The sequence below is a fragment of the Dipodomys ordii genome, unplaced genomic scaffold, assembly GCF_000151885.1.
Source record: "Dipodomys ordii isolate 6190 unplaced genomic scaffold, Dord_2.0 Scaffold9, whole genome shotgun sequence".
Taxonomy (NCBI): Eukaryota; Metazoa; Chordata; class Mammalia; order Rodentia; family Heteromyidae; genus Dipodomys; species Dipodomys ordii.
The window spans coordinates 7,779,220-7,804,650 of NW_012267225.1; the positions used below are offsets into that span (position 1 = coordinate 7,779,220).

Sequence of the window (25,431 nt, forward strand, 5' to 3'; positions counted from 1 at the left end):
TCTGTAAGTACTTTTATAGTGACATTATTAATAAAAACACACAACTCTATGTAAATATGCAACTTAAGAGTCTGAGCATTCACTTGGACACCAGTGGCTCACGCCAGTTACACTAGTTACTCAGGAGGCTGAGCTCTGAGGATCGTGGTTCAAAGCCAGCCAGGGCAGAAAAGTCTATGAGACTCTTATCTTCAATTAACTACCAAGAAGTTGTGAGCTGAGCTATGGATCAAGTGGTAGTGCACTAATCTTGAGATAAAAAGCTCAGGAATTGCAGCCAGACAGTGAGTTCGAAAGAGTGACATTGCCCCATTTGTTAGGAAATGGAAAGACTTGGAAAAAATTCTATTAAGTGAAGTAAGCCAGGCCCAAAGAAACATAGGTCCCATGGTTTCCCTTATTTGCAATAACTAGTATATGTCTGAGTCACCCAGAAAAGGTCAGATAAGGTGATCTTAGGGAAATGAACCCTAAGATATGTATTCAAATGTTTTTTCTTTCATGCAATTGTTTCTAACACATTTATAAGATTATTTTTTGTTGCTTTGTATGTCCCTCCCCCACAGTATAACCCCTGCTTTCACTGTATTTGATGTCGGTATAATTTTTGGAGGGGAAGGGGGAAAACAAATCGTTTAAATAGGGATAAAGGTGGACCCATTGCACAATGAGATGTACAAGTCGTTATGGGGGGGGGCGGGGAGGATTGGGTAGGGAGCTGGGGGGAGGATGGGAAGGGATGGGAAGGGGAAACAAAGGAGGAGGCTACAATGCTTGATAAGAAATGTACTCATTATCTTGCCCATGTAATTGTAACTCCTCTGTACAATATTTTCACAATAAAATAATTTGTATTTCTAGTATTATTTTGTCTGTAAGAAGTAACGAAAGCATTCCATTCCTTTGAATTTAAAAACTTCTAGAGTGTTTAATTACTAAAGAAAAATGTCTAGAGGTACAAAACATTAATTTTTAAAAATGCTAAGTTATAAAAAATATGAAGTTCATTTTTACTCTTTCAAGGGTCCAGATCTTGCATAAAGACTGTGGTTGAAGTAGCAGTACACAGTCCATGAAAATGCAAACATCATAAAACTTATGATGTAATGAATATTGGGCAGCACATTCAATTCCTTGAGGTAAAGCAGCTAAAGAAATTTGAGACAGAAACAGAACATGACTGTTGTTGTTTGAATTATGGAAACAATATACATAGCACCTAAGTTTCCACAGCAGCTTAGCAGGGGTTGCGAAAACAATTTTAAATGCTGAGGTTGCTTTAGCCATAAAATAGGCCAGGAGCCTTGCAAAAGAAGGCTGCTGCTTTCCTGTGGCTGGATACATTGTGAGAACAAAGAATTCATTGTGCATCGAATGTAATCACTACCATTTAATCAGTAAACCCCAATTTCAAACTGCATTACTACATTCAGTTCTAGATCATGTTCATTTGACAACTAACATGCAATCCACAATGATTCTGGGGCCAAATATCAATGAGTGAGTGAGAGACAGACAGACAGACAGAAAGGGCAGGCAGAATAAAGTCTATTAATTTAAAACTCTCAAGAACATAAAGAACACAAAAATCTCTGACTCAGAAATTCTTCTCACCTCAAGAGCACTGCTGAACTACACAGGACAAGTGTACACTTGAGATCGGCCCGCAGATCAGAACATAGATCAGAAAAAGAAGACAAACGAACTCTGGCTCTTGACATTTTTTTTCCATTCATTTTGGACCACTGAACCACTCATAATAGTTTGGGGACTTTCACTCCTTCCTTCCTTCCTTCCTTCCTTCCTTTTCTTCCTTCTTTCACTTTCTCTTTCCTTCCTTCTTTCATTCTTCCCTCTTTCCTTCCTTTATCCACCTCTTCCTCTTCCTTCTTCATCTCTCTCTCTATCTCTCTATCTCTCTCTCTCTCTCTCTCTCTCTATCTATCTATCTATCTATCTCCTTTTAGGGAGGGTAGAGATTGAGCCTAGAGCCTGGCACCTGCCAGTCAAAAGCTCTAGCGCCAAGTTGTATCCCTAGCTCTTGCTTCTTAATGCATATTTCCCGTATGGTATTTGATTTCCTCCAAACCCTTCTGAGTTTCCTCAAGCACAAACCAGAACACTGAAGACTCAATGAGCACAAAAGGCAAAATGTGAGTTTTTCTTAAGTTTTTCTAAAGCAGATTTATTTCTTCAAATGGATATAGGAATGATAAAAGAGATCAGAATAGTTGGGAAAGAAATTGTGCTGGCTGGATTTTTCAGTGTTTCTGACTCTCTCTCTCTCTCTCTCTCTCTCTCTCTCTCTCTTTCTCTCTCTCTCTCTCTCCCTCTTCTCCCCCCCACACACAAAATTTAGACATATACCCAGTGCCAAACAAATAGCAAATACAAGTAAATAAAAGACAGAACAAAGGGGATTTGTTAAACAGACTGGACAAAGGAAGAAACTGAGATGGAAAATAGAAAGGCATGAAGTAAAAGATATTTAAGTTGGGGCTAAGAACCAAGAGAGACACTTCTACATAGTGCAATTATAGACAGTGACAAAATGGTTACAGAAAGCCTCCAAACTTCTAAGACATGGGAAGACACACACTAGTAATCAGGAAATTATAGAAGTTTCTACCTGAAATCTTGCACTATTGAAACATTCTAATAAGCTCTTGTGCTAAAAGAAATAATTATGACATCTGCACCACACATGACTGGAGTTAAGCTATGCGTTTTTTAATGGAGGGTTCTAGAAAATTTTACCTTTGGATTCCAACTCCATTTTCTTTTTCTTTGCCCATATATTATGGTAGTTTTCAGCCATCATTTCTGCCATAGCCTGAAATGTACCAAATATTGAAGATCTAACTTACATTTCAATGAAGAAGAGTATATATGCTTTCTAAAAGTTAATATCAAAATAAGCCTTACACAAATAAGGTCACAGTAATAGCACCAAAACACATTAAAGAACATCAAACACAATTCTCCTTTGGAATGAACATCTTTACTGAACACAATAATGAAGCTTCAAAACAGTGGTGGGCTTCAGCATAAAATATATTACAATTTATAAGCTTCTTATGTTGATTGCAAAAGCTTTAACTGATGGCCTAGACCTTATTAAACAATTAATGCAAAGAACACCGGTAGGGTCAAAAGATTTCACTTCTAGATCATTCTCTGCCCAACCCAGGTAATAAGCTTTGGACTCGCCACATGATGCAATCTGAAGCTTGTGGGTTTTGGTAATCACTTCTATCATTCTTTTCAGTTTGTATTTAAGTTCACTACATACTTTTAATACATTCCTACAGGAGAAAAAGCTAAGGGGAGATCCACAAAATTTAACCAGAAATAAAAGTTACATTGCTCCCCTTACACCTCCTGAGCTAACAACGTAATTGTACCAGACTGACGCATTCCCTTACATTCTACAGAAACAAGCTTTATCGTTCGTTCAAATCAGCTGTTTCGCAGTAAGTTCCTTAGTGACAGATAAAGCTGTGGATGACACAGGGAAATGCCACCCATTTCTCCAGGTGAACAATCTAATTACATGTTCTTCGGTGAATAGTTCACGGTCACCTTAGGTGGCATGTTACTACTCATTATTATTCTCTTCTCACACGCAGATCATCACAGTGGATATCAGTTTTTGAAGGAAAATGTGTTACAGGAAGAAAGCATCCTTGAAAAGCTTACACAGCCAGTTACCTGTTATCTGGGGAGATGTGTTTCAGGATGCTCAGTTGAGAGCTAAAAACTCAGGTAGTACTAAATCCTCTATATGACATATATATAGTGTTTTTGCATCATACCAGACTGCATCTGCCCTTCCGTGTTTTATGCACTGTCAGCTCCTTTGCATCTATCTTCTCCTGCACTTTGGGGTCATTATGAAGGTAAACTGAGGTTCACTTAACACAAGCACTATAAGCCATGGAAAAGGATCTACTACTGCCAAGTGGTTAAAAGGAGGCTAGCGCATACAGCATGGAAACAGTAGACAAAGGAATGATTCCAGCCAGGGCCAAGAAGAACAGAGCAGAGCAGAACAGGATGGCAGGAAGCTCTGTCTGCCACTCATAGTGGGATGTGACTTCAAACCTCAAAACTGATCACTCCCAGAACTGCCCGTTTAATCTCATAGAATGCAGTGTGGGTGGGAATAACTGAAATCCCAGAGGTGGATCTGTAGCCAAGTGAGACTAACTGTCGCAATTTTTAAGATACTAAAAGTGACCCAACATAGCTCTCAACTAGACAGAGGTCCGTTCGAGGATGGCTGTAGTCAAAGACTTCAGGTGGCAGAGATGATGGGATACCTTCTAGAACTCAAACTTGGTGATCACTTCGAAATCTGAGCAATACTTACATGCAGATCTCTGGAGAGTGTGACGTTGCTCATGTCAATGGCCCGGGGGCTGTAACCATGGGCAGTGTCCACAGAAACCTACATCATTCATGTAAACAAACAAACAGTGCCTCATTTAAACCCCTATGGAGAAGCATCACTCTAGAAATACACCGTAGACAAACTTCCACACACGTATTCACAGAGAAAAGCAGTGAGTTATCTACATTAAATGATCCTACAGACACATCCAGAAAATCACATTCTATTTGGGTGTCTAACAATTATTTATGCTTAAATAACTCATTTGAGTGTCTTAGGGGTTGGAAAATACCACAGCCTAACGGTCAGAGTTCACCAGATTGTATGGTGAATTCCAAATTCTGAAATGTTCCCTTATATAAAGGTCATTATATTCTTGAGTTTCTTATAAATCCTACTTAGCTGTAATGAATTACTCTGCTTCAACCAAGCAATAAGGAGTCAAAAAGGTCAGAATTTACCAGTGTCCTTGTGGGTTAGACCCTAGGACAAAACAGATCAGCTTTGAATTAGGAAAGGAGAACACATGATATTCTGTAGGTTTTTCCCTTCCTTCCTTCCGTCCTTCCTTCCTTTCCTTCTTTCCCTTTTATTTTTTGCACTGGTCCTGGGGACTGAACTCAGAGCCCCACATTCTAGAAAAGCTTTTTCCCTCACAGCTGGCATGCTACCACACCTCCAGTCTGCATTTTTGCTGGCAAATTTGGAGATAGAAGTCCCTAGGACTTCTCTGCCCAGCCTGGCTTCAAATTTCCCATTAAATTACCACCTCCCCAGCTTCCAGCCCCTAAGATTGAGTCCCAGGTCAAGTCTCGACTTTGCCTCTCCCACCCTGAACTTGAAGCCACCAGGCTTGAGAGTCACAATGCTGGCTGCTGGCTTGAACATGGCTCCCGTCCCTAAATCCTTGTGCTACCTGCTGGTCATCCATCTCCCTTGGTGCCGGACAGGTATTCAAGGTGTGCAGATGGCCTGGTCTACAGACGTGGGGCCCACTGTCTCATCACCCCGTTCCTTTGGAAGCAGCCTCACTGGTGGCAGGAAGCCAGCAGAAAGTTCTACAGGCAACTCACTACAGTGATGAGAGCAGTTTATCCATCAAGCTCCAGGACAGGGAGCCCTGTCTATACCAGCCAGGAAAAGCAAGACTCAATGCCTCAACACACACTCACCTCACCATCAAATACAGCGGAGGTATTCTAGTCTTCTCCTCTCCCTTGTAAGTTTTGTTAGGCTTGAGACGTTTCCGTTTCCCTTTGGAAACACTCAACCATTTCATAAATTATTGTCAACGTGATGGCGATGGTTAATTGCAAGAAAGTCTGTCACTATGTCTTGGCTAGTTTCAAATTCTGGGGGAGGCCCACATGAGCCTCCTGCCTCAGGCACCGGAGTGGCTGGGACTACAGGAAGTCTCACCATGAGCACTCCAAATACCGTTTAAAGTGGCGGGAGCAGCCCCTTCCCTGTGTGGGTCTCACCTGGCTCGTCTGGGAGATGCGGCGAGTCCGGTTGTACAGCGCCATGCTGTCCCCCTCCCGGGTCCTCTCCACCCGCCAGCCCCACGCCAGCATGGTTTTCAGAGACTCTTTGATTGGCCAGCGATAAATTTCTTTTTCCTAGTTGGGAGGGGGGGGAGGACAAAAACAAAACAATGATCAGGGATATGATAGCTGCTGTGAAAATTCCAAATAGCTCTTGTGTTCTTCTGAAATAAACTGCCTTCATTAAAAAACAAAACAAAACTGGCATTAGTGTCAGCTACTTAAAAATGAAAAACTGAAGTAAAAATGGCAAAGAGAAAAGAGTGTGTGCAGAGACGCGGTGTGATGCGGCTGCCCAGAGGGGGTTCCGGCCCGTGCCCACAGTGGGACATCAAAACCCTCTGGGGCCCCCCATCCTGGGACCTTTATAGAAACCAGAAGGGAGAGGCCCCCCCGGGGGACAAGATCCCACGGTGCTGCTCTGGGGGAAGGCAGGGCGCCCTGCACACACAGCTCATTCTTCGTACGAAGCTCCATGCTAGAATCCTTTCCCTCCATGCAGAAGTATTCATATTCCCTCACAGAACCAAAACCACAGACACAAGGCATGTACCCCTCTCCAGAGACTCTCAGCTGGGATGAAAATATTGTCTAAGTAAAACACAGAGTGGGCAGAGTGGCTCATTTCTATGATCCCAGTGATTTGTGAGGACTGTAGTTAGTTAGAGACCAGCCCTGAACACAGGTGAGAGGGACACTATATCAAAGAACAAACTTAGCATGGTGGCTCACATCAATAATCCCAGTTGCCTGTAAGATAGACATAGAAGATCACAGCCTAAGGCCAACCTGAGGGAAGTAGCAAGACCTTATCTGAAAAGTAACTAAGGCAAAAGGGAATGGGGATATGACTCGAGTGGTAGAGTACTTGCCTAGCAAGCATGAGGCCCTGAGTTCAATCCCCAGAACCACAAAAGGAGGGGGGAGGGGAAAGAGGAGAGGGAAGAGGGAAGGAGGGAGGAGCAAAGAGAAGAAGAAAAGGGGAAAAGAAAATAGAAGAAATCGGAAAGTTAAAATATACATATAAAATTAAAAAGATATTTTAATAAGTAAATATACAATGAAAAATAATTTCCAAACAATGAAAACTTCATGACTTAGAAAAGGTCCTTACCTTTTCAGATAATAGTTTATAAGGCTTCATTAATGGCTGAACCTTTGAAGAGTCTGAATATATTTCTCCATAAATCCATCCATTTGCCAACTAAAAAGAAATACAAAAATCAGAACCTGTTTCACAAGTATCCATTTTAGAGAGTTTAGCTAGCATATGTTTAGTTTAGCTAGTTTAGCTAGCATATGTCTTAAATATGTTTGATAAAATAAACCTAAAGTGAACCAAGAGAAGGATTAGAGTTTACTTTTTTTTATTTTGTGCCAGTCCTGGAGCCTGAACTCAGTGCCTGGGTGCTGTCTCTGAGTAATTTTGTTCTACCACTTGAGCCACAGCTCCACTTCCAACTTTTTGGTGATTAATTGAAGATAAGAGTCTCATAGACTTTCCTGCCATGGCTGGCTTCGAACTATGGTCCTGAAATCTCCACCTCCTAGGTGGCTAGGATTACAGGTGTGAGCCACCAGCGCCGGGCTTGAGTTTACACACCAGCACACACAGCTCCATCTTCATCAATGTTATGTTCAGTAGTAATCTGGAGTGAGTCTCCTCATCCAGATTGGACACTCTGCGTCCCCAGTGCAAAAATCCCACAAAGGACAGGCGTCCAGCCCCGGTGTGGCTTGTTTTGATGTGCCTGGGGACCCCACCTAGGTCTACTCAACACTAATTAAAAACAAGAATATTGGAGTGTGCAACTCAGGAGCTTCCCGAACAGTGCTACATCTGCCATGCCGACACACCTGGTTCCCCTATCACTGCACCTGTCTGGACACATTGCCATTTCCCTGGAGCATTCTGTGCCAAGGGATCTGGATAAGGGGACTGGAACAGCTCGGAGCTACCTTGCTGCACTACACCTAGTCACCACCAACTCCGGCCATTCAAAATTTAGTGGTGTCAATATACAAAAGAGCCCCTTATGCCCAGAGGCCTGTGGCTCCTGCCCATAGTCCCAGCTACTCTGAAGGCCAAGATCAAAGGATTGCAGTGCCAAGCCAGCCCAGCAAGAAAGTCCTTGAGATTCCAACCAAAATTAGTGAGCAAAATGCCAGGCTGGAGGTGTGGGACTCATAGGGGAGGAAAGGAGGAGGAGAGAAGGGAAAAGGAAAGAGAACAGAGGAAGAGGAAGAGAGAGACAGAGAGAGGAGCCCCCTAGTTAGGAGATGTTGATAGAAGAGCTACACTGAGAACTTGGGGTCACAGCTTCATCCTGACTGAAGTCCCATGATTTTTACCTTTAACTCCATAAGCAATGTGTTTAGGGCTGGGAAGGTGGCTCAGTGGTAGAGCGCTTGCCTTGCATGCTCAAGGCCCTGGGTTCGATTCTTCAGCACCACATAAGAAAAAAGAAAAAAGCCGGAAGTGGCGCTGTAGCTCAAGTGGTAGAGCACTAGCCTTGAGCTGAAGAGCTGAGGGACAGTGCCCAGGCCCAGAGTTCAGGCCCCACAACCGGACCCAAAAAAAAAACGCATCCGTGCTATCTTTAATTGCTTTTGAAATCTTAAAGTCATGCTTAATATCAAGACAAATGTTCTTATTCACATACACTTCTTTTTGCTATGGCTGAGCTAGCTAAATATTCTATTAGCATGTTGTAATGGAATCTGCTCTCCTAGCTTAAAGCTCTCCCTTGAACTCAGAAATCTGTCACAAGCAGACACGTGTAAGCAGTGACTGATTGCTAGTAAGGACAGCCCTGAACAGGCAGTATCTCGCACTTTTACCTTGTTTGTGGACCATTTGTCATGAGAACAGACACATGTAAGCAGTGACGGATTACTAGTAAGGACAGCCTGAACAGGAGGTAGTTCATACTTTTACCTTGTCCATGGACCATTTGTCATGAGAATGCTCTGCATATTTGTTAATGAAGTATTCCAACTTCTCAGGAATTGTAATACTATGAGAAAAAGAAAGGAAGAGCTTGATCTTCACAGAATTTACAGGAAATCAAAGTCATAATTTACTCACAAGTAATGAATGCTTAGAGCCACTGAATGCCTAACTGCTAAAAATAGCTTTGACAAAGTATTACTTCTGGTTTTAGAAAAGAAAAAATTGAAAGTCAAGCAGATAAAGTTTCATCTGCTCTGACATTGATAACTCTCCTCTTAGGTCTTAATGTAACAAATGGAATATGATAAAATATGCATAGTGTAAATGTATTCAAAGATGAAGACAATAGATTATATATTTTTGAAAAAACCTTAAATCAAGACATAATTAGACTCAATGAGCTTAAAGACACGTTTCTCTCCCATACTTTCTAGGAAGATAATCTCCATTTGTGACTCATGGTTTCTGTTGCAACAATAAACAGACAAAAGATCATGGACACTGGACCTGCTGGACTTTCTAATTAGTTTCCAGTGCTGTGTTAATGGTACCAAATATCAATGGTCTAGAGATAAGAGGATAAATGTTACTAATATTGACTGCAGGCAACAGCCATTTCCTAAGTCATGCCTCGTAGTTTCCACAATGTTACTCCTTTCCTGTTTAAATTACTATTTACTCCCCTGTGTAGATACCCAGCACATTTGAGGCATGACACATCTGGTAGCAAATGTAAGACTTGAGAATATCAAACCTACTCATGAATAGAAAATTAGATAGACACTGAATTCCATTCATTAGTAAAGGTAACTCACTAAAGCAATTAACTGTTGAGATTCAAATTCTAAATGAAGCCTGGTGCCCTGTGATGGTTTTCTTTGGCAGAATTATCAGTTGGTCACTGACACACAGATATTTAAGAAGCAATACACTCTTACAGGAATGATTACTATCACCGTATAAATCTATACCTGTTAACTACTTCCCAAAGAGGCAAGCCATGCCTAGTTAAATCCATACACATGCCCAATTCTTGATCATTAGTTGGATTTAAATAGTCAACACCAACCCCATGTCACTGTTCCTCTGTCATCTGAAAATCCTATGGGTGAGAATGTTGAAAGGGTTGACAACGATCAAGATGCATTGTCAAATGGCAAATCCTTTGTACCACTCCTTAAAGATGGCAATAAAACAGAAATAGAAAGCCATGGGTTTACACTGCATGTGAGCAAACCACACACTTACCCTGGTAGGAGTTTAAACCTGTGATGTTTTGGTCACTCACTTTGGAAGACACACAGGGTTAATCACATAAGCCAAATACTGGGGGTGTGGGAGGGGGAAATTTTGACTTTTTTCTCCTAAGACTGCTGTCAAATATCAAAGGTGTCATTTTAAGGCATTATCAGATTAATGGCTGGGCATGTGGGTTGGATCCTGATGTGATTGGAAGGTTAAAGTAGGGTAAACCAGCTTGGGGCTACCCTAGAGACTCAAAGTTGAACCTAAGTAAATCCAGTAGCAGTGGATAATAACCACCACTTGCTAACTGGAGTTACCAAGTCACAAAGGAATTGGCATGATCATGTAGCATGGGAAATCAGTAACAGCATGAAATGCCATGACACTTCAGATACATGGAGTGCCAATGCATCTTATCTTTAGGAGAAGGCACCCAACTAAGCAGACATGAGACGTCTCATAAAGTTAACTGATGTCTGGTCTCCAGTTGTCAGAGTACATTCTGCATGCTTCCTCCCCCCCCCCAAAAAAAATCCATGTCTTGTCTCTCCGGTCTCATGATGAGCTTTCTGAGGCAAAGCGTCCGCCACACACACTGGGCCTGGCTGAGATGGACGAAGCCAGTCCCTGTCACCCAGAATCAGCCTCGCGGTTCACACTGGGATTGCCTATGTTAAAGAGTACTACACAGTGGTCACCTATGGATACTGACAAACACACCACAGGCAAACTTCCAACTCAAAGCACGGCTAACAGCTGCCTCCTTGGTTCTCAATATGATAAGCTATTGCCACATAGTTATAGAGTATCATCATCAAGTGAAAACTATCCTCAAAAGCAACCCTCATCTGCTCCTGATCTTAGAGTTACTCTCATTGGATAAATTAAAGGGATTCCTAATTAAAAGGATACCAATTCAAAGGGGGCAGGTATCAGAGAAAGTTCACATCAGTACCTTATTCAATTTCAGACTTCACACATCATTTACAATAAAAATCTGCTGCAATAGAAAGAGTCCATACTTTGAGGTATCAACAGGTTGGGGGTTAAAGTTCCCTTCAGAATCCATGGACGACTGTTTTTCCATCAGATTCACATAGTTTGACTCCATGTAGTCGGGAGGCAAAGCCCCTGCAACGGCACTCAGGCAAGGCAGCGCCAGTTTGAAAAGTTCTTGTTCATATTTCTGGGAAGAAGAAGAGACAAGTCAAACCAAAGTCATGACATGACCTTGTAACAAAGGCTGGCATCATCACGGCCAGTACAACGCTGCAGGAGAAAAGGTGAATGGACCGGGGACTATCCTCTCTCCTGCAAACTGAACCCACAGCAAAGATGGGGCTTACTGGAGGGCAGCTTAAGGGTGATAAAATCCTCACTTCTCAAAAGTCTATCCTCCTATATTTAACCTCAAAGATATTCTAAGTTTGTATAAAACAACCTGTAATACTAGCTGCTTGGGAGGCAGAAGCAGGAGGAATGGGGTGTGAGGCTAGCCCAGGGAAAAGTTCCAGGCTTTCATGACTAAACTAAAATGGACTGGAGTTGGGGCTCAAGTGACAGAGCATTTGCTTAGCAAACGTAAGACCTTGAGTTCAAATCCCAGCACCACCTCCATTTTTCCCCTCAAAAAATACCTTTACAATGTGGGCATTTCAGTCAATGCTGATTATCTCGCACATAACTATAGATTATTGTAATGACTACACAGGAAAAATACAGAGTATAACACCCCAGAGAGTGAGAAACATTTAACTGTGTTGCATTATAACCTTATGAAAGTGAAATTCCTACACTGAAATGCTATTCTAGTATCCTTGTATGCTAGCTACAGATCTATAGCCAGTATGAAATTTCCTGGGAAGAGGTATTTGTATATCAATGACACATTTAGTTGACCTTGAAGGTCTTTAAAAAAGCAGTATGAATATTTAAACCATCTCACTTAAAATGTTCTATTTTTAAGTTAATGTCATAAATGTACTGAAAAATGCCTCCACGTTATTTTTAAATGATTCTCAAGCTTACCAAAGTAAGAAAAAATACCATGCTGTAACTACTCTATGTAAGCACAGAGTTTTCTCCCCAAGCAACCTGTGAGTGCATCGCTCCACAGGTCCTAACAGTACCTGCCAAAACCCAAATTGATTTTGCTCAACTCGAGCGTGTGCTTACCAAATGTGTTGGTCTCACTCCCTTCTCAGTCATCTGAAAATACACGAAGTATTCACCAGAGACCTGGCCGCTGTAAGCCAACACTACACCATGCCACCCTGAACAGAGGTACTTGAATCTCTCTGGCACAAAAGCAGGTGTCAGCAGGCCATGGCAACATTCCAATTCCCTAAGACTGGACAGCCTTTTGTTTTTTTTGATCAGTTGTGGGGCTTGAACTCTGGGTCTGGGCCCTGTTCCTGTGCTCTTCAGCTCAAGGCAAGCACTCTAGCACTTGAGCCACAGCGCCACTTCTGGTTTTCTGGTGGTTCATTGGAGATAAGTCTCACAGACTTTCCTGCCCAGACTGGCTTTGAATTGTGATCCTCAGATCTCAGCCTCCTGAGTAGCTAGGATTACAGGCGTGAGCCACCGGCAGCCAGCTATCGCCTTCTATTTGATACAAATTCTTCGGACTTTGTAAGATTTGACAGGTTACTGGGGACGGTTTGAGTCCCAAATGCATCCAGATGCACTCACCACTCAACAGCCATAGATGTAACTCCCTGAAATGTTTTGCTACCTCAAATTCAGAAACAACATGATGATCACAAGCCCGCCACAGTGTATTCAGGAAGCTGAGAAAAAGGAAAATGGAAGCTACCTGAAATCTTGATTGCTACAGAGATTATTCCACGTTCTTATCAAGAGCCTGCCGCTTTTTATCATTTTTATCAAAATACATAAATCCACAAAACATTCCATTACCTTTTGAGACAAGGCATCAAAAATACCCCAGAACAGCTTTCGTGATAAATGCAGTTCTTCTTCTGAGGTAGTACCGAAATTGCCCCAGCCACCGGGCAGGCAGTAGTATTTCCAGCATCTCTCATAGTGGTTTGTCAACAGCTGTGCCAGAGAGCAACCGCAAAATTACAGTGAGCTAAGGCACCTCTGCCATCTCCCATCCTTCCTCATCAGTCATGCTAAGGCGACCTAATCAGGTCAGTGAGAATTGTCCAGGAGTACTTCTGGAAAATAGGACTGCTTACATACTTTCTGTCCCCTTAAAATATAACGCTGCTCACCATACACGTGCCAAACTTCAGCTTCACTAATGACTCTGCCTTGAACAGAGGTTCTCTACTCTCAAGTATACCAGCTTTCTCTCCAGAAATTCAAGCATGAAAGAAATGATGGCAGGGCGACTCAAGAGGAAAGCAAAGGAACTGTAGATCTGTGATTACTTTTGCTCTCTCTCTCTTTTTCTCCCTTTCTCCCTTTTCCCTCTTTCTTTCTTTCTTCTTTCTCTTTCTTTCTTTCTTTCTCTTTCTGTCTATCCTTAACTACCCTTAACTTTGAGGAGTAAACTCCCAAAGTTAATTGAATTGAATTTACTGTTTAAATTAATATACATTACTGGGGTGGCAAGAGATGCCATTTATTACCTTCCTAACTTTCTGACTATATGAAAAACAAAAATAAAAATCTTCAAATATTTGATAGCTTTTTGGCAAATCTATTCTATAAGGTTCAATTATATTTGAATTTTTTCTATACCCAAGGAGGAAAATACATTTACAAAGATTGTCATCATTACATAAACTATGGAAATAGTTCTTCTTGTTTCATTTCCCTTTTAGTTACAAAACACTGCATATGTGGGCTGGCAGTGGGGGTCCAAGTGGTAGAGTGCCAGCCCTGAGCAAGAGAGCTGAGCAAGAATCGGAGGCCCTGAGTTCAAGACCTGGTAATGCCACAAAAATAAGAAAAAAAAGTATTCTATATGTACTGTGTATATACATACTATGTATATACATACTGTATATACATATATTTACAGGATATATACTGTTAAACATATAAACACACATGTGTATTTTAATATATTTATATGTATATATATTTTATGTATCATATATATTTGTATATGTGTTATATATAAATATATACAATTATATATGTATAAATATACATGCATAAATACATAGGTATATATCATATACACAGTTTAGGAATAACAAGTGATATAATATTGAGATTTAATTTGCTTAGAATAACACAGATATACCTATGATATAAAAGGGTTTGCATGGGTTCCTTCATTTGTGGTAGCTAGAATGTGCTTATAAATCTGCAAATAAACACAAATGGATGGCAAAAATACACTGAAACATGATAAATTATACAGGTCTCTAGGCATTCACACAGTGAGTTCAAAGGAGGAAACTCAGGAGAGGCACAATACCTATATGCATCTGATCACATAAAATATTTGTCAAAATGAACTCCAGGAAATGGAAACAAGAGGGTTTTGTTGTTGCTGCTGTTGCTTTTTTTGTTTTCTTTTCCCTTTGTCTTGTTTGTTCATTTATGTGTCTTTGGGAGGGTGAAGGGGTACAGGAATTGTGGGACAAAGGATGAACAAGTGCAGCAGTGGTACTCACTGGACACTATGGTGAAAATGAACTGTACAAATTGTGAATGCGGATGGGAAGGAAAAACAAGGGGAGCGCAAAGGAAGGGGTGACATTGTCCAAAAAGAAATGTGTTCTTTATATGACTTATGTTACTGTCACATCTCTGTATGTCACCTTCATGATAACAATAAGAATGCATGAAAAGGGGTTTTAAAACATGTTACTCCAATTTTTTTTCAAGTAATTTTAACTCGTTTGTTCATGACAAAACCTCCCCCCATTCATAATAAAGGAACTAGAAAAATGAGATTTTTGTAAGGCTGCAATTTACTGTATTTAATGCTTTCACTCATCTATATTTATTAAACCAAAATCAGTATCCTTAAAGAAATGTTATCTTGCCAATTCTCAAAAAATACTTTAAGAATTTTTAAAGAAGAGTATGCCTATATCCCCGCCCTTTTCTTCTACAGGGCTATCACTGAGTGGAGAGTGGAAGGAGACACTTACTAGAGGCTACTTCAGGTGGTCATCTGAAAAAGCACATGTTTACCATAACCTGGATGCACAGACTATATCATCCTGAGTCTAGTTCGAACAGGAAACATTTGGAAGTCAGTTGGAAAGAATGAGACTTGGTAATGAACAAACTGGATAGTAAAGGTAGATGGGGAAAAAAATGTCATATTTCTATCTAGGAAGCTACAACTGTATATACCGAAAAGTTATCTTTGAGCACTACGACATGCTACTTGAGAACTGCCAAGTGGCTAACAACGTCTACAACATTGTTTCGTAAAGACTACTAATCATATTTTAGGCCAGGCCTGTGACTGGATTTTTCAGTCTAAGAATGTCTTGGTTTAACCACTTCTTTGTGGTCCTTTTATTTTCACAGCAATCGATGACTTTGTTTGTTTCAGGTTGATAGTCCCATTTCTACAAACTTACACGGTCACTTCAATAATTGGAAGAAACTTCCCAGTAGCCAACAGCATTCACACTAAGTCTAAGAGCTATCCGTGTAAGAACAAGAAACAAAGAGGAAAGAGTGTTCAGAAAGCTACAAACTGTTCATCTCCATACCTTCAGAGGCATCTTTGCATGTTCATTTAATAACGGGACGTCAAACACAAGTCTTCTGAGCAAGTGTTGCATCATAGAAGGTCTCAACTGGCTATTAGGGGGAAAAAACAATTTTAAGGATGAAATATGTCTAAAATAAGCAGATAAGTGTTAGACTATATAAGCCACCAGCCTGCCCTTTTGCCTCTCTTCACACCATACCCATTAGGCGTTTCTAGTCAAAGATTCAGCAATAGTTAAGACAATGACATAAAGTCATTTCAGTGAACACAGAATGAACCCAGAAGATTATAATAAAACCCCAATTTCCCATCCCCTAGTGATATCCTAACTGGAGTTAACTTCTAAGCACAAACCTTCCCTGACACATTCTGGTATTGCTGATACACTCAAAGCTACTCCCCTGTTAGTTAGTTGTAGGTAAGCAAGAGCAGGTATAGTATGGACGGCCTGTAATATCTGATGAAGATAGGAAAGGGAGGATGGGATTGGCTTAAGTATTTATGATCTGACACTTTTACTTCAATATTCATGTTTGGCAGCCGTACCGTGAAGCCCCTTAGTACCGTTCATATATGCTCATCTACAAAACCTGCATGTGGAACATGGGAAACGGTGGCCATGTTTCAGCAGCAGCAGCCTCAGCATCACCTTGTCTGTCTCTTTTGTTTCTTTGTTTCGTTGTTCATTCCACTGCTATGGGTGGAGCCCAGCACCTCACATGTGTTAGGGGAGCAGTCTACCACAGACGTCCCCATTTTGGCCAAGTCTCTTGGCTTCCTTGAGAAACCACACCGAGCGACCAACAGGTACCACCTAGGTGTGTGCCAGCACATTCTCTGACTCTCATTCATGAGCAGAAGCCCAGAGAACACGGTGTGAAGCACACAGCAGGGCAGGGGGCTGCGGGGGTAGACTGAGGGCACCACCTGGGTGTGAAGTAAGGCAGGAAACTGGCTTTGCTTCCACATGAGGGAAAGAAAGCTAAGTCTGCATGAACGCCGCCATGCCAGCAAACACCAGGAGTTCTACCTCACTGGATACTGGATACTGAGAACTCTGACGGGGCTTCACACAATCTCAGGTCATGGAGGCTTTAGAAAGACTCTCCTGAACCTTCTCCCGCAGCTCCACCTGGCTGTTTCTCCCATCCACTCCATCATGAGTGAAACCTTCCTTCACTGTGGACCGTGGGCTGTGGGGTTCACTTCCTGGGGTTCCCTCCAATCAGAAAGGGTCACCCCCTGGTGAGGGACCTGGGAAACGGTCACTCCCACCACTAGGATTTGAGCAGAGGTAGGGAGGTCGGGCCAGGCCTTCCCATAGGAAGAGGCCTGCCCAGCTGGAGGGTCCACCCTCAGCAGGACCACACAGTGGGGGCTCTCATAGGTAGGACGCTGTAGCCTTTCTAGGGTTAGAAAGAACCTATTTTCCTCTCTTCTTCTGGAATAGGAGTGGAAGCTATCCCACACAGGCAAAAAAGGAGAGAGGATTCATCCTATCCCCATTATGGCCAAGGAATCTTGACCAGTCCCTACCTCCCCCAACACCCAAGACAATATTCTAGACCTGGTCAGCACCGATGTTTACCAATCAGATACCAATGGGGAACCTTGAAGGGATAGTCAGATGTCCTCTGACAACAACAGGAGTTAGCATGCTCCAAGTAGCTGCGAGAATCTCAACATGTGGAACTACTCATAATGAAAAAACATTGTGTGGGGGGAGGGGAGGTTGGTTACCAAAATGATCTCAACACTCCTAAAATGTCACATCTTCTTTCTTAAAGAAGGCTGCTCAAGAGCCAGCCGCCCTACTCACCCACAAATGGAGAGCAGGCACACTTCTATGGAGTCCCGCTGGGCTTTGGTGAGGGAGCAGCCCTTGGACAGTCTATACACAGTGTGAAGAAGCGAGTCGATGAGGGAGGCATGGTGCTCCGTGCCCGCGAACAGAGGAGCACATCTGGTTAACAAAGGTAGGACAGCTGTGCAAAGGTACCTATTGAGGGCCAAGGCCATGTCTGTAGCACTCAGAGCGGCCTGCAAAGGAATCAAAATCAGCACAGACTCATTTGTGTTTGGCGGGAGACAGCTTGCCAAGGGCTCAACACATGGACGGGTCGTTTCCCTCTCTAGCAAATGATAACACCATGGAACAAGAGATGCCCTTCTCAAATATGTCTTTCAAGTGTAGTTTGAATGGCCTTTGCCACTAAAATCAATCAACTATCAATTGCTTGCAAGTAGCATCAAACACATGAATTGATAGCTGTCTTGGTCAAACAGTGCAAATGGTCCAGATCCTATCATAAACAATTATCCCTGTAGGATCCACGTAACAGGAAGATACACACAGTGTCCAGGATGGGAGCATTTGCACTGTTACTGGAGGAGAGAGGAAGACCTGACTCTCACTCCCATCACGGGTTCACAAATGCCTTCCGAACTGGATGTCTTCATTTCACTCCTATTTTAGCTCCTGTTCATCGGTGTCAAGCAAGCTTCAAGTCAGTTATATTAGTGTGGGCTTGCCATTTCCTGTGAAAGTAACACAATACAATATCCAGCTCATTTTCCTAACTCCTAAGTCATGGATATCATGAGAGGGCTATGGTCAACTCAAGATTGGATTTCCCCTGGGCTCAAAAGGGGCATTTAACTGATGAAACAAATAAGTACTATCGCTGCAAGAGCGTTTGGAACCTTGGCTATGTTTACATGGTAAGGGCACATCCAGAACGTAGGACACCCAGTACACAGGACAGATCCTGGACAAGCTGTACTTTAGCAGGCCAAGGATGACACCAATACCATAATTATTAGTTGTCTGAGCCAACAGTATCAATTAAATTGTCCTAAAACTCTGATTGATCCCATGGAGAAGCATGACTTTTTTGACTGAATACTCAGCACCAAAAAGACTAACAGGAGCCACGGTGAGCCCCAGATCAGGACCACCTCATGGAAACTCCTAGCACACCCGTGAGGTGTTCATTTCTTTCACTCTTCGGAGGATCCTGGTCTGTTTCCCGTTTACCCACCCCTGGCTTCAACTTAAGCTGAGGATGCAGTAAATATTTGTGAGTGAAGGCCCGCAGGTGCGGGATGACAAAGTGGGAGGCAGAGGCCACTCTCTGTCCAAACCATACCGTGTCTAGAGAGGCGGCGGCCCGGAGATCTGGCAGAAAGCCAACCTCAAGGAGGTGGAGGAGGAAGTCTTGCACCTCAATCCCATAGACCCTGTCAAGGAACAAAACCATGGCTGCCTTGTGATCTGGGCAAAACCCCGCGGACATGTCAGGTTCCACCACATTCCCATCTAAAAGAGAGAAGGTGACATGTTGGTGTCAATGGCCTGGCCGGGCCATCTGTGGCTTGATAACACACGGCTTCCTCCCAGCTGCCTCAAAGACATGCCTTCTTCTGCTAGTGCCCTCAAGCAAGAGGGCACATTTGCTGAGGGAATATGGCAGTGCCATTTAAATCCAAGGTCATCGAAATGTCCTTTGGCCATCTCTTCCCTGACTGCATGCTTGATCATGACATAGCATTTAGGCATCCTTCTGAGAAGGAAACATAGAAGCTTCGCATACACCTCAGAACACATGGAGTAAACATTAATAACGCTCCTTCACGCCCCCTCTCTAATGGCAATGTTGACATCTTGACACTGCCATCACTTAGAATAGTTACAAGCTTATAAATCAACACGGGTAAGACTAGTATGGCATTCATACTCAGTATGTGCAAGTAATTGTAACAGCATTTTAAACATCTCTGAGTTAGAACATTTTCTGCATCACCACTCAATTCTTAATGACTACACAGATCAGTGAATCCTTCATAAACTCCCCATGGGTTCCCAGTTTGGGGGTCACTGGAAAATGATGAGATGATGTGTCAGTTTAAAATACTGAGGACTGTCAGATGCCAGTGGCTCATGCCGGTAATCTCAGCTACTCAGGAGGCTGAGATCTGAGGATCTCAGTTCAAAGCCAGCCTAGCCAGGAAAATCTGTGAGGCTCTGATTTCCAAAAAATATAGCAAAAATCTGGATGTGGGGGTGTGGCATAAGTGGTAGAGCAAAGTCAAAAGATACCCATGATATCCAGAAGCCCTGAGTTCAAGCCCCAGTAGCAGCACACATAAAAAAAAATACCAAAGGCCTTATTTGTTTCCTATTTCAACCATACAGTAATTATGCCAAACCAGTGCTAAGAAAACATAGTAAGATTCTTTCTCTAAATGATGATAGGGGATTTTTTAAGTATTTAAGTACAGAGGCAATCTGAGGAAAGGAGGACTGAGGGAAAGCTAACACTTGGCCACAATCATCTCAAGGGAAGAAAGTAATAGCTTTTTTTTCCTTTGTATTCACTAAAGGTGCTACCCTATGAATGTTACATATGGCTGTGCACTGCCACACACATGATCTGTGCTGCTGAACACATCACTGCACACTCACATACATGATCATGCTCTCACACATGTGATCACATTTATACACTGATCCCACTATGTAACCCATGATTACACTGTGTTACACACATGCTCACACTGTGTTACACATGTGCTCACACTGTGTTACACACATGCTCACATGCCATTTCTACAATGCAAGTAGGTGGTGTTCATGAGCTGAGGATGAGAACTGACCTTGAAAGAAGCTAAGCAACTGTCCCATGGCTGTATACTAAGCAATTGGCAAAGCTGGATTTAAAGCAACTAAAACTGGGATTAAAATCCAACTGAACCCATTAAATGCACTAAACACCCTTGTCAAACGTCAAAAAAAAATCCAACTGTAGCTGATGTAACCTTTTGTTTACAACTGCATGCCCTAATTTTCAAATAAAATCAATACAAAATTCCACTGGGTTTCCCCTTAAAAGAAATCACATTACAGGGTACTTAAATTTATAAGGTCCTATTATTTGAACATGCACCTGTACCTAGAGGTAAAGATGAGCCACTCAATCAATGACCCAGATGGGAGCATTACTTCCAGTGCTCACAGATGTCTTCCTGGGGCTGAATCCCCGCTGGTTTGGAATGGTGGCTATTTGATTTGGACCCCCTCCTATGTACACTGGAGACCATGGCACTGAGGATCGCCTCCTTCCAGACTCAAAGAGCCTCTGCACTGCACTGAGTGAGGCCAGTGAACTGACCCCATGGCTACTGGGAGCATGCAGACTCTTCATTCGCCCCAACTGACAGCCCTGAGCAGTGAGCCAAGCTGCTGCCGGGCTGCAATGAGCTTACTGCTCACATCTGCTAACCCTCCCCTTTCATTAGTATTCCAGGACCCTAATTCTTGCAGAAATATAATAAAATAGTTGGGGAAGACTTTCCACACGACCAAGAGGAGAAGAATCTTAGAGGCGGTCTTCCTATACTCAATGTAGAGTGTGCAAGAACGAACAGCACGGTCACCTAGCAATGCTTCCAGGGCCAATTGGCTGAATGTAGAAATCAAGGGCATCCGTTGCTGCTTGAATGTTACAGGTGAATGTCTAGTAAGCCACAGTAAACTGAAACATAGGTTTCTCCCTGTATGTGCCACATAATGTCTAGTGAGCCACAGTAAACCAAAACACAGGTGTCTGCCTATATGTACCACATAAGAAAGCAATAAAAGAAATGTTGCAGCCACGGACCCATGATTGCTCATTTTAAAAATTAACTTGTACTGTGATTAGGGTGGCTTGAAAATGAGACAACCCTTCAAGTCTGGGTGCAAATCACATGCTATATGTGTATGGAGCACCGTACATCATCAGAGCACAACTAAGCAGAAGAAAGGAAAGAAAGTGAGCTGAAAATTCACATATATGTACATATATCATATATAATATATGTATATACATATGTACTATATAATATAATACTGTTATATATAGCATATATAGTATATATATGTATATTTGTATATATGTGTGTATGTATATATATACATATATATGTGTGTGTGTATATATATATATATATATATATATATACACACACACACATAAGTCCTAGTCCTAAGACTTGAACTTGGGGCCAGGGCACTCTTCCCTAGCTTTCTGCTCAAGGCTGGCATGCTACCATTGGATCCACAACTCCACTTCTGGCTTTTTCACTGGTTAACTGACTTTTCTTCCCAAGCTTGTTTTGAATCACAATCTTCAGATCTCAGCCTCCTAAGTAGCTAGGATTACAGGTGTGAGTCATCCATACCCAGCTTCCTGGTACTGTTCTTAAGTTTGTCCTCACAGTGTCCGTTTTGGGGTGCTCAAGTAGAGGAACAAAAGCTCTTTTCCATTCGGGAGTGAACGTGAGTTAGAAGGAAAGTGCAAAGGAGTCAGGCGAGCATGACCCAGGTAGGTCGGACCAAGTCATGGAACAGTTCTCAAGTTCCAGTGCTCCCTATAATGATCATACATTAACTTCATTTATGGTTGAATTACGATGCCAGTTTTTGTCCCCTTGTAGGTTTGGTGATAAGGTGAGCACACAGGAGGCTCACTTCCTCCACAATATGTGGCTACAAGCAGGAGGGCTACCTGTGGGTGCATGGTGATTGTTCAGTCTTGAGCTATTCACAGCTCACATTTTCTGTGCAAATGAAGTATAAAAAGTATAGAGAGCATGTGCTTTCTATATAATACAGTTCTGTTCTAAAATGAGAACCCTAGGTAATATTTGGTTTATACATAAATACCCAATGAAGCACTGAAAACTAAGCAACACAGAGACTGAAAAGAAGCAAAAGCCTATTTTGTGGACCTATTCATCTTTTAGTTGTCACTAATGAATCACTTAACCTTTTAAACATGTTCTTCGTCTTGAGAAGTGCTTTTCTTTTAGTGCACAGAGAATATCTAATTCCCAAAGTCAATAGTTAATGGCTCTTTCTTTTACAAGAAAAATGTTTAAAAAAAGGGGGGGGCTGGGAAGGTGGTTCAGTGGTAGAGTGCTTGCCTTGCATGCCTGAGGCCCTGGGTTCGATTCCTCAGCACCACATAAGCAAAAAGAAAAAAGCCAGAAGTGGCGCTGTGGCTCAAGTGGTAGAGTGCTAGCCTTGAACTGAAGAGCTGAGGGACAGCGCCCAGGCTCAGAGTTCAAGCCCCACGACCGGATCCAAAAAAAAAAAAAGTTAAAAAAAAACTATGAAAAAAAAAAACAAGAAAAACTGAAAACTATGACACAGTTTGAAGTACTGGAGTGAGTTCTAGAAAGACCAACAAGGGGGAGTCCCAGGACTGGAACAGAGACAGGAGATGAGAGAGACAGAGGCTGTTTACACTTGGGTAAAGGAATGAAAATCCCATCGAAAAGACAGTTGTTTGAAGACAATGAGACAGAAAGCAGGTAATGCTGCAATAAAACACTTCCTGATTTTTTTTCAATTATTTAAAGGAAGCTAAATGGTGGGACCAAGCTGTGAGGGTCAGAAGAGATTTCGAAGTATCCTGAATCTTACTGAAAACACGGGCGAGAGAGCCGGCCTTACCTTTGGCGATGGTTGGCATCTGAAAAGCGATGCTAATCACACCCACCAGGTCTCCCAGTGGAATGAGAGATCTCAAAATAGACCTGATTCTGATGGCCTCTCCCTTTCCAGCATGAATCAACTACACGGGAAAAAAGGGTGATGATTAGAATACGTTTGTGGAATCAGGATTAGAAACTTGCCTAGAAAAACCTGAATTGGGAGGATTTCATGTCCAAAACAACTTTCTGCCTGGTATAAATACAAATTGGACCACTTTCTCAGACTCTTGTCTCAGATGTGGAAATAAGACAATCACTTGCCCATAGATTTCAACATACAACAAATGATAGGCTATGGTCTAGGTCAGCTGATTCACCTCTAAGAGCCATTGTTTTGTTTTGTTTTTAATGGTCTTTGGGATCTTTAAACTGAGGGTATGGTAAGCCTGTGAATGTTTATACACTCCCCTCCAAATACTGAGAACAAGAGCAAGATCACGAAAGAACAGCTATTCTCTTCAGTAACTAAAAGTGCACTAGAGTTTATGATTTAGCCTGCTTCTTGCCTGGTGATAAGCAGTGCATGTTTCTTCAAGTTCTACCCACTGCCACTGAAGCTGGGCGGACAATGGAGGGAAAGGGTAAACGTGAATCTCCACGGTTCCTTTAGCCTGCCACTGACTGACTGATGGAGCTCTTCTTATAATGAGACTGGGCCAAGGAAAGATAGCAGCGAGCCCCAAATTCTACTAGTCTCCCAGAGCCAGTTCAGATATCTGTTCTTGCACCATTGAGAAAGAAACTCCAGTATGATTTCTGGCCCCTAGAGAGCCTCCACTCACAGGGGCAAACATGGACTGATTCCAGAAATACCAGGCTCAGGTCTTCATGAGCACCCTAGTGTTTCCCCAACCTTAATCTAGATGTGCTAACAGAACAAAAAGCTTTCTACCATTCCTTCCTTAGTTTCCCTGATCTCTTCACCCAGATTGGAGGGAAGCATATATTTTCTCTCTGATCCCCTCCAGGGCACAAATCTCCCATACTCTTGTTCTGTTTACTAGAAATCAGTTCCTGCAACACCAAGAAATATGTTTTCACACACACACACAAATGTTAAGTTTTTAGACATGTTAACATCTATCTTGTGATTTCTCTTTGCACATAGCAGAAGAATACAGTAAGTCAACTTTAACCCTTGGGTAAGAAAGATAAATTTTAATCTCTGAGTGTAAAAGAGAGGCAAAAACTAAAATCCTACCAAACCCAACCAAAATAAACTCGGATACCAGCGGTAGAGAAAGGAGTATGTGTGCAGAAATAAATTGGTCTGGGTTTTTGCTTATCCCTGTTTGAAAGTTCATTTGCAATTCTTAACCCTTCAACTCCACCACTGGTCAACATGCTTCAAACTCTATCCTTTCTCCATCACAGGTCATGAAAATTGTTTTGTACCAGCTGGCTAGTATTTCTTAAACACGTGAATTGGAATTAAATAGAATCACTGGGAATAGAACAAAGCAGAGGGTAACAAAGTATTCTCTTAATGACTCATGCTGAAATCTCATCACTAACTTTAACAACCAACCAGACATCACCAACTGAACAAACTCGTGTTACACAGAGGCAGAAGCTCTTATTATTAATGGAGCATGAATGTGGCTCTGCCTTATCAGAGACAGACAGGCCTGCTCTGCGGGCCTCAGGGCACTCACGTGCATCTCAGGGGCGCAGCGACCTAAGAGGTCAATCAGGGCCGCATAGAAGGTCATGATTGCGTTCCCCATATGGATGGTGTCATCTTCCTCCTCTTCTGTGTCTCTTTTTTTGTGGATTTTTTTTCCAAAAGAAACAGAAAGCAAATGGGTCAGCTGACATTTCATGCTCATTAAGCAACTCTCAGAAGACCAGGCACCAGCTAGTGTGGCGTCAGCCTGGTTACTCTGAGCTCTCTGCGTGTTTTCAACTAAGAGAAGCGAAGGGCACCCTGATTCTTCTCTGGCCATCTGATAACAAATAGAAGCTGTGATTCTCACTCTGGGGCAACCTCAGGGTGGAAACCTGGACGCATGTCCAGTCTCTAAATGGGAGCATAAAGGCCTGCAGGATTCTGTATAGGCTACTGTGTTTGCTCGAAAATTCTCTCCCCCCCCCC

General features: G+C 42.3%; 1 protein-coding gene across 1 annotated transcript in view; it reads right to left on the reverse strand.

Moving 5' to 3' along the window:
• Window positions 1–25,431, reverse strand: part of Ryr2 (ryanodine receptor 2 (cardiac)) — a 294,371-nt gene that overhangs the window by 100,244 nt on the left and 168,696 nt on the right. The window contains exons 47-58 of the mRNA XM_013009227.1: window positions 24,992–25,097; window positions 23,296–23,416; window positions 18,947–19,116; window positions 17,617–17,837; window positions 15,796–15,886; window positions 13,058–13,198; window positions 11,158–11,321; window positions 8,876–8,954; window positions 7,052–7,141; window positions 5,875–6,012; window positions 4,373–4,450; window positions 2,758–2,833 (exon numbers count right to left, since the gene is read on the reverse strand). Of these exons, the coding sequence (XP_012864681.1) occupies window positions 2,758–2,833; window positions 4,373–4,450; window positions 5,875–6,012; window positions 7,052–7,141; window positions 8,876–8,954; window positions 11,158–11,321; window positions 13,058–13,198; window positions 15,796–15,886; window positions 17,617–17,837; window positions 18,947–19,116; window positions 23,296–23,416; window positions 24,992–25,097 (1,475 nt within the window). The remainder of the gene's footprint in view (window positions 1–2,757; window positions 2,834–4,372; window positions 4,451–5,874; window positions 6,013–7,051; window positions 7,142–8,875; window positions 8,955–11,157; window positions 11,322–13,057; window positions 13,199–15,795; window positions 15,887–17,616; window positions 17,838–18,946; window positions 19,117–23,295; window positions 23,417–24,991; window positions 25,098–25,431) is intronic.